General features: G+C 28.8%; 1 protein-coding gene across 1 annotated transcript; it reads right to left on the bottom strand.

Moving 5' to 3' along the window:
* Positions 1-3,578: 3,578 nt before the first annotated feature.
* On the bottom strand, positions 3,579-8,664 carry ACYPI24120 (vascular endothelial growth factor A-like). The gene is given in 6 exon segments (NM_001293496.1): positions 3,579-3,784; positions 4,001-4,176; positions 4,251-4,358; positions 4,447-4,631; positions 4,811-4,931; positions 8,416-8,664. Coding segments are annotated over 6 exon segments (816 nt in total). The 5' UTR covers positions 8,614-8,664; the 3' UTR covers positions 3,579-3,756.
* Between the last annotated feature and the right edge of the window lie 1,814 nt (positions 8,665-10,478).

Raw genomic sequence — 10,478 nt, 5'->3', positions numbered from 1 at the left:
TTTTCTTTGTTTTCACGCGCTTTTGAAAACTATTGGAAAAATGTACTTTTGACCTCCCAAAGTACCAACTAGATTCACTTCCTATCAGAAAAGGGACTGTTGAAGAAAATCCAAGCACTTTTACTGTCGTAAAAGGTGATGACAGACACAAAAAAAAATACAAAAAAACACACATCATTGTAAAATCAATACATTCATCGTTCCACTCAGAATCTAAAATAGAGCATTCCAAATCTAAATCAAGAAGGTAATTTATGTATACAATAAACAATAATGGTCCTAAGACCGTACCTTGCGGAACACCATAATTCAAAACTTTTAAGTTACTTAGTACATTGTTAATACGAACTTATTGCCTACGATTTTCTAAAAAACTTTAAATTACACTATTTGCGATTCCTCTAATACCATATTTATCTAACTTATTTAATAATATTTTATGATCAACGGAATCAAATGCTTTTTTGACATCAAGGAATATGCTAAGTGTTGAGTTACCATAATTTAAATTATTATGTATACAACTGACGAGTGTTTGTAAATCAATTGATGTACCTTTATTTTACCTAAAACCAAATTGGTTATAAAAACATTAGATTTCTCAAGGAAATTATATAAACGTGTCTTAAGACATTTCTCCAGAACTTTTGATAGTGTATATGTTAAGGAAATTGGACGATAATTTGAACAAAATTTTTTATTGCCTTGTTTAAAAAGTGATACAACTAGAGTATGTTTAAATAAATTTGGGAAAATTCCTAAAGAAAGATAAATTAAAGATATACTCTATTGGATCTAAAATATAGTCTAATATTTGTTTTAGTATATGGCTTGACAAATTAAAACAGTAAAAGGAGGTGCTATCTTTGCAGCTGAGAATATGTTTTTTGATTTCATCCTTTTTAATATAGCTAAGGAAAATTGAATTTATGTTAGATTTAATTTTGGATTTATTATTTATAGCAGGGTTTTGGATCTTAATTTTCTCTGCGATATTTTCACCAACTGTAGCAAAAAATGAATTAAATTCATCAGCAATATCAGCATCATCAGTTACTAATTTATTTTTGTAATCAGTTACTGAAGAAATCATTATATTTTTATTATTGTTCGTTTTATTATACATAGCTTCATTTATTATATCCCAAAGTTGTTTGGGATCGCCCCTAGCCATATTAATATTTTTTGTGAAGTACATATCTCTAGCACATTTAATAAATTTAGTTAAAAGGTTTCTATATTTTCTATATTTGATTTTAAGTTCAGAATTGAAAGGTTGTTCTTTTAATTTAAGAAATAGCTTTTCTCTACGTCTTATTGATATTACTATACCGGATGTAATCCATTTCTTAATTTTAATTTTAGATTTAGATAAACATATACATTTTGTTACTTTTATATAATTATCTATCTTAGAAAAGAAAAGTTCGACTGCAGTATCTACATTTGTCGAGTTTAACACGTTATCCCAATTTTCACTGCTCAGAAAAAACTTAAGTTTATAAAAATCCTCTGATTTTTCCAGAATAAGCAAGAACCACTGAAATTGGTACAATAATTACATTTGGATAGAATAGCTTTTTTAAATAATCTCTATTGTACTAACTTAAAAGTAAGAATTTTAATAAGTCACTTTGTGTTCTTTTTAAGTTTATAATCCCTGATAATTTTGTCTCTTAACAAATCTTAATGATATGATCAGCGATGTTGCAGTATATTATAAGATTGATCTGTTAAGTTTATATGTAACTACAAGAGTGTTCAAATGTAAAAATTATTTTGACTGAATAATGATACCAATTGTCTTAGACATCGATAATAACAATGAAAATTGAAATAACTTGATTCTTGATATTGTGTAATGCATATTAAGTGAGCAGGTATATATAAAGATTAACACATGAAAGTACTATACACAACCCTAAATATTTATCAATGTTCGACAGCTGCTGATTATTCTACCGTTGGCCCTGTTAATAATTGATATTTAGGAAAAAATTTGTCGATCAAATATTCATATATCTCTTATATACACTACAATGAAATACATAATATACATACTATCTAAGTGATATATCTTAATAAATTAATTTTAGTACCTAATAAGTAGGATGTTATTTTTTTGCCAAGATAAATTTTACTTTACTCAATTAACTTAAGTTAACAATAATTATTGTTAAATGTTTGTGCTTACTACAACTCACTTCAAATAAGATGTCGAAAATAATATATTTAGGTGTTAAGTTTTTTGACCAAACTTATTAATAACTTCAAACAACTGTATAATCAAGTACAATAAAACTAAAAATATATTTAATAATTGCATACATTTTTTTTTTTATTTAAAATAATAATATAAAAATATGGTGTTTATTTACAACAACACAATTAAACGCTTCAGATTTATTTATATTATATTTAATAATTTTTGTATTTTTACTTTTTGTATTAACATTCAATTTTTGATATTCATGTTAAATGACATTGTTGATAAGTCCTAATTGTTTTTTCTCAAATGCATATTTTTCGGAGTATTGAATATTAAATTTGATTCAAAGGTAAAAGCTTATACTTATTATATTAATGTAATATATTTATTCCAAATACAACCACAGGATAATGCAATACTTTCTTTGTAAATATAAATTATAAACATCTTAATAACTTATACTAGTTGTCAATAGTAATTGATATATCCAAGTCTCTATACCTTATCTTTAAAATCTAGCTCTTGTTTTCAATATATTCATGTTAAGAAGATAAGAAATGTTCATTTTAATCTATACATTTTTTTTATAGAGGCCAGCACGACCAATTTTTATTTTGATTCCAACCCGGCCAGGCTCCAAGGGCTAACTGGAAATAAAAATTGGCCCCGGGGAAACAAAAAATTTGGCACAATAATAATAAAATATTTTCCAGGCCTAGGTATGATCATCCACCCGCCAGTCCCCCCTGCCAGGCTCGTTTGTAATTATTTTATTTATAATCTTATAATATATTATTTTGTATGTACAATTTTTTTTTATAATGTAATTATTGTAAAGTGTAAAGTATGTTTTATTTATGACCGACCCAAAGCCAAGTTTAACGATCCAACCATAACGAACCTGAAATATTTCTTTATCTTATAGCCCAACCAATGATGATCTCTAATAGACACTGGGCTATCACACTGAATATTTTTATTGGACATTTTAATTAGGAATCCAGTAATATTTTTTAAATCAAATCTAATTTGGTTTCGCACCTACTCAAACAAGTTGCATATTAGAATTGTTGTGACTATATATCAACTATTTTAATAATTATATAACAACCAAGAAAACATCCCTTTTACTAAAAATGTTTTGTTATATATGTAAGCAGCAAACACCGAAATACTGAGTCTAAACATTGATACACGGGTTACAGAGTAAACAATTTAATTAACAATAGGTTCTATTGGACATTAATTATTAATAAGTGTAGGTATTGTTTATTCTTGTTTAGCTTAAGAGTACTGCCACATTCCACATTAGCTAGATGTATATCTGTCTAATTAGAACTTTATTATTTAGTTATATTAATATCAAATATCAATGTGTAACATATACATTTATTTTACAGAATTATTGATTAAGTGTACATTGTAAGTAATGATAATTTAAACTTCTATATTAATTTAGATAACTTCTATGAGTAAAGTAAAGTCTTCATAAACTATAAAGTTCATGGTTACGTGGATATGTGCTTATAAGATTGTAAGAAGGAATTCTACCAATCGCCAGTGTCTTCTATGCAGCTGTAAAATAAAAATAATCATTTAAGTATTTTTGGTGTCAAATATACAAAATATTTTACCATGCGAGGTAGTATTTTCTAAATATTGATAAAAATAGATTAAATTCATTATAGTAATATTTGTAGACTGTAACTAGCCTGATTAATAATATCTACACTACTAATTGCTATAGGTACTATGAAATATATAATTGTTTAGTTATTTAACATCTCCCACCTGCATGTATTGTAATTGAATTTGTAACCTGTTGTACATTCTTGCTCTTCAACACATTGACATGAACAAATGTCTGAATTCCATACCTTACTTGGTTTGTCACATAATATTTCTTCTGAATTGTTACAAAAACATCGACAATCTCTAGCATCATACACTTGCGAGGGCTTGCAGTCCTATGGATAGAAAAATATTTAATATTTTCATTTCTTGCTATTTACATATTTTTATTTATTATTGAAAAACATACTTTTTCTTTCACGACACAATCACATTTACATTTCACGTGTTGCTCTACAGTTATAATTTTCTTTTCTTTGAATGTGAATGTACCGTTATAATATTGTATAATGTTGACCTGTTGTTAACAAATTTAAGATAAGAATAACATTTATACAAACCAAACATTCAAATATTCAATTAATGTTTAAAACGTTTTAACTTTCTTCAAAATTGAGCATCTCTACTTTGGTTGGTTGACAAGAAACCAAAAGGCTACCGCAACAACCACCACATCGCTTCACTCGTGTACAAGGTGGTGAATAGTATAAACTTGGATTATCATCGTCTCTCAGGCTCACTGTTTGATTTTCTGTGGTGCAAGTTGCCGCTTTTGGAATAATTGTTGAATCTTTGGATTATAAAGTGTAATTAAAATATTACAATAATATATTAAAACGTTGAATGATGTAATACTGCCTGTACTGTTTGTTAAATGTATTACTTTTTTTTATCCATAAATATTTTTAGGCGCATCTGATATAGGTGATGTATTTTTACTAAAATAACGCAATTAACATTATATCTTACTTTGACCATCATTAGTTTTGTATTTCAATGCTTCATAAATATTTATACGTGGCATAAACTTCCAAAATAATTCTGAAACACTTTTAACCTGGTTTAATTCCATTATAACGTCCAACGGTATCTAAAACATCAAGACATTCAATTTTAGTACAGCCGTACAGGACAGTAGGACAAAGATAATATTATTTATTTATTTTAATTTTTTTATGTTATATTAAAATTAAAAGTGCACGGTTATCATTTGTTAAATTGTTAGTTATTAATTATGGTAAAGTGCAATAATTTTATAAAATCAGAGAAAATGTAAGTTCAATTTTTTTCAAGCCGAGTAGAATAATAAATTATCTTCTTTTCTTTATTTAGCCATTTGTTTTACAAATATTATCATTTGAGTGTTGAAATCTCCATCTTTTTCTACAAATCTCTTATGTGGTTATTCTAAGACTAATATTATAAACTAAATAGAACATGGATTATGGAAATATTTTTAAATTTAATAAAATCCAATTATACATTGTCCCACGTTCCCAACACTAATTGTTATAATAGTGACCAGTGACCACTTAGAGTTATTAATAGATCTTCTTTATAAGTTGATGCTTCAGGCCCATGCTCAGGGTTTCTTCTTAGAGATTACAAAAAATATATATATAAAATAGATACATAAGTTATTAGTAAATACCTATCTATAAAGTGTTTTCATTAATAGGTTAGACCATACATTATAAGTACTTAAGGAGTCTTGCAGATATTATGTACATAAGCATTTAGCTTTTAATTCGATAAAACGAATAATTGTTTACGTCACTTAACGACCTAGATGCAAAAATAAAGGCAATTGCAGGTTTAAACCCCTTCCTATCCTTCCTTGCGAACGGGCCTGGACTTCTTTATGTCTTTATAAGTACCTATACATCCTTAATACCTTTAGAATATGTGCTAAATTATACATGTTTTTCAGTGGTCGGGACGCTACTGTTTTTTTGTAGCACGCTAACGCTACTGCTACTCCCCTCAAAAAGTAGCTCGCTATCGCTAAAGCTACTTTTTTTTAAATGTAGTGCGTTATTTCTAACGCTATTATTTAAATGTAGTGCGTTATTTCTAACGCTATTATTTAAATGTAGCGTGCTACTTTTTCGCTACATCTTTAAAAAAAATTGTTTTGATTTATTTAGATATTCAATTGAGTACTTGGGCATTATTTGTTAATGCCTCCCGCTATTTCCTTGTAATTTCGGAAGGCAGGTTTATTCAATGTATCTCATGTATTTTTGTAACACAACTCAAAACAGGTAAGCGTTTTATTGAAAATTGCCAATTAGTAGTTCGTACTGATTAGACATTCGGTCACTGGGAGAAATGATTTCATACAGCAAGGGGATTAGTGATTACAAAGAACTTTGATCTGCTAAACACTTTTTTTTTAAAAGTTGATGCAAGCATGGATCTAGAACATCTTACGCTCCGTTGTATAGTGTAAGTGTCAAGTGGACCTTGTCGTTGTGTAGGTCTTGTAATGGAAGTGTTAAATCTGAATTCAATGATACATAGAAAATTATAGTATAGAAAATTGATGGTACGGAGTTGGTGGACATATTATAGGAAATTCGTGGAATGTGGATTGTTAAGAGCTAAATGCTCTTTATGGAAATGTTTGTAGGTACATTATTTGAACGAGTTCAGTAACTGAAATATTTAACTATGTTGATATGTAAGGTTCATATGAATTTTATTTGCTTGATCCTGAAGTAAATTGGTGACTATATACCTGCTATAGGCTGGAATTTGCATTTTGTAATATGTAGTGCTATAGTGATGATAAGAGTTAAAGAGTGGTATGCCATTGCCGCGGTATCATCATCGGTACCGTGTAAAAATAATTGCGCCTTCGTTAATGCAACGCTGTGGATACGTATTGCCATCGAAATGATAAAACATGTTCTAAAATACATCGTATTTTCAAGCTAAATCGTTCTGAAATTCAGCGCATCGAATGCGTTGATGCATCGGAACATCGTAGTTTCAATCATAACTAAAACCCGATTGTCAGATGGATATGCGCTTAAAATCACTGATAAGGGTCGTTATCACTAACGAATAAATTAAGGTGTTCTGAAATAAAGCAATTTTTACCGATTTCATGTAACATACTGTATTTTCATCAAGAATTGCAGCGTTGCATTACCGAAGGCCCAATAACCCCGGAAATGTAGTCCCCGATAAAAAAAACCCCGAATAGATAACCCAATCATATGAGATTTTGCAGAATTATAAAAAGGTAGTCATGGGAAAGTTGGGACAATGATTAATATAAAATTATTATAATAGTGTATATTGTCATCATATTATAATATGATAGTTATTAACTTTTGAGTCAATATACCTACCACTTTGCCGTGGAACAGTGAGAACGGGTTTAAGTACCTATATAATATATGTTTTAAAATTAAAATTAATCTAAATAATTGTATGACATTGGTACTTAAAATTGTTATATCCTCACAATTATATAATTTTATATAATTTGGATTCAATAATAAATTATTGTAAACGATAAAAACGATTCGGAGCAAATACGGTTATAGGTGAAACTACGATTTAGGCCAGACCTAATACCACAGATTAAATTAAAAGGTTAGGTTTTCGTTTAATCTGTGCTAATACTGCAGACTGGATAACATAGATACTAGGTAACTCAATAAAATTTTAATTAAAAATTTATTTTATAATTAGAATTCGTTTTCATATTTATAATTTGGCCTGTCCTAATGACATTTTATAGTTTCATCTATATGGAAATGGTTATAATGTTTTGTTGGCATTTCAAAACAAATTTAACTATTTATTTTATATTTATATATTATTGAAATTGTATTACAATTTTATTATGACTAAAAAAATTGACTGTTTTTTTTTTTAAATCACTCATTGAAATCTCTAGAATATGGTACACGATGTTTTTTTTTCGGGGACTAAACTTTCAGGGTTATTAATTAGACAAATCCTCATCATATTATGTAGCAATAGAAGGGTGTAGATAGAGACATACCAGAGCCATAAAAACATTAATCATTATAAATGTTGGACTGCAGGTAGGTACCTAGTCAGTTAGCCTATATCTATATAAAAGTTGGTATAGTTTGGTATATAGTATTTACTATATTCCTACATTATTATTTATTACTAGCTGATCCCGTGCACTTCGTTTCCCGGCAACCAATAATTATTATTATTTATTATAATAGCTTCAAAACACATGGCAACCACTTATAAACAAAAATTTCCATAGGAAATCTCAAAATTCCTGTTTGAGCACCTCCCGGGATTGGTCCTCTCCCTTTTTCAATTAGCCTATCTTCTGCTCAGAGGTATAATTTATCAACGTGTATAAAAATATCTGATCCCGTTCACTTCGTTACCCATTAAAATTGCCAACTCTATATGAATAATATGTGTTACATATCACCTAGGCAACCATTTATATACAAAACATTCCATCGGAAATTTCAAAATAATATATAATTGGTTGCCATGGTAATATGGACACACACACTATTATGTAATTTTAAGAATATAAGAGTACAAGACTAACTAATAATTACTTCTGGATAATTTTTAATCCGATGATAATTTGAATTGATACAATGTCCACCACAAGGTCCTTCGGGTGCATGTTTGTTGATGTTATTGATGTTTTTACTGGAAGAATCTTTCAACAGTTTGATCTGATATTTTTTGTCGAAAGTAGCCGTTATTGTTATCACAAGTAATAGCCAATAAAGTATAAATGAATGGTACATTATGAATTGCGTTTCTAGAACTGTGTTATTTGCGTGAACTCTACATTAAATGTGGTGGATTAGGCGGCGGGTGCTTATATAATCGTATAGATTATTATGGGTATTATGACTAAATAGTGAAGCTATTGAGATAAGAATTGTTTGAGTGTCAATTGAATTATTTCTTTGAAAGTTTAATCATAACATGAATACGTATACGTATAGGTATGCCATACGTATGGTGTGTCGGTTACGGTGTACTATTGATACACATCAGTCATCAAGTATTCAAGTATGTGCGGTTTCCTGTTTTGGTATCAAAATAAATGTGGGATAGTCATCTAGTCCTCCCTCCTTGACCTTTTAAAAAATAATAGTTGGCATTCCAAGAATGTATTGTTCATTGTTGATTCTGAAATAAAAAAAATGGGATATTCTAAATGTATACACTGTATGTATAATGTATATTGTTATATTATTAGGTACTGTACAGTTATTATTATGGGTAGGTTGGTGTGGTGCGGTCCATATACTTAACTGCAGAAAAGCTGAGTGTACGTATCGGTTAACCGATTAACCAATTGAAGGGATGACCACCCGAGATTTTTAGCAACGAATTCTTGCCATACATACAAAGCGTGTATCAATCAACCGTTACTCCCCCTACAAACAACCTACAACCAAAAAAATAATGATAATGTCCATAGTTGGCAAACTTATGCTCAAAAGAAAAAAAAATATTATAGGTAGGTGTATTATAACTATACAGAGTTATTTTTAAGATGGATTAGATCTATTTTGTGCTATAATCATTGTAATAGCTATTGGTCTATCGGGCATTCGGGCGTACACAGTTTGAGCGAGTGTTTACTATTCACTAAAAATACAATAGGGTAAAGTATAAATAGGCAATGCTGTAATACTTGTGTTTTGAAATGGTAAAATATTGCTTGTAAAAGTGTTGATGTCCATAAAAAGGACTCTGAGTTTACGTCTATAATCTATATGTAATATAGATTACATATATATATGTGTGTGTTTAAAACATAATAGATAAAATGTAGACATTTATTTTCGTATGGATAGTAAAGACTATACTAAAATATAGTGCAATTGATAATAACTTAGTAAATGCATCTCCGACTTCGGCCGCTGGCAAAAATGGTAGACCCAATCAAGGCCGTATATGAGGGGGGATTTTAGGGGTTCAAATTAATAATGTTTTCGTGAACATTGAATAAGTATACCAGTTCAAATATTTTAGTACAAATTAGTACCAGTTTTGTGCGCACTGTGTAAGTGTAACCCTCTAATATTTCTGTATAATTTTTTATTTGATTATTTTAATAAAATGTCAAATCGTAAGCGTAATAATTCCCTTACAAATTATTTTTGTAAAAAAATAAAAACAACCGAGAACGAAACAAGTACAAGTTCTACATCGATCGCAATAATTACAGATACACTAACTACAACGGAATCTAAAAATTTTATTATTGATATTGGCTGCTGTTTAGTGTTTAGATCAAAAGGTTAGTGATGAATTAAAATATAAGTTAGGTACTTACTAATGTTTGGGTGCCTGATGAAAAGCTTACGTTTCCTACGTCGGGAAATAGAAATTTAAAATTTCAATTAAATTGGATTAAACGATTTCCATGGTTATGTTACAATAAAAATAAAAATGCAAGATTCTGGAGTGGTATGTAAATATTGTGCTATATTTTATCATAATTTTATCGGTAAAGGTGCACATCAAAAACCAAGATTATTGGTTACAAAACCTATCAATAAATGGAAAAATTCAATAGAATGTTTTAACATACATAACAACACAGAGTATCATAAAAATAATGTTTTTATCGCAGAACATTTTATTTCCGTTT

The sequence above is a fragment of the Acyrthosiphon pisum genome, chromosome A1 (assembly GCF_005508785.2).
Source record: "Acyrthosiphon pisum isolate AL4f chromosome A1, pea_aphid_22Mar2018_4r6ur, whole genome shotgun sequence".
In the NCBI taxonomy this organism is placed as follows: domain Eukaryota; kingdom Metazoa; phylum Arthropoda; class Insecta; order Hemiptera; family Aphididae; genus Acyrthosiphon; species Acyrthosiphon pisum.
Note: the sequence above shows the minus strand (reverse complement) of the source record. Positions and strands in the feature narration are given on the sequence as shown.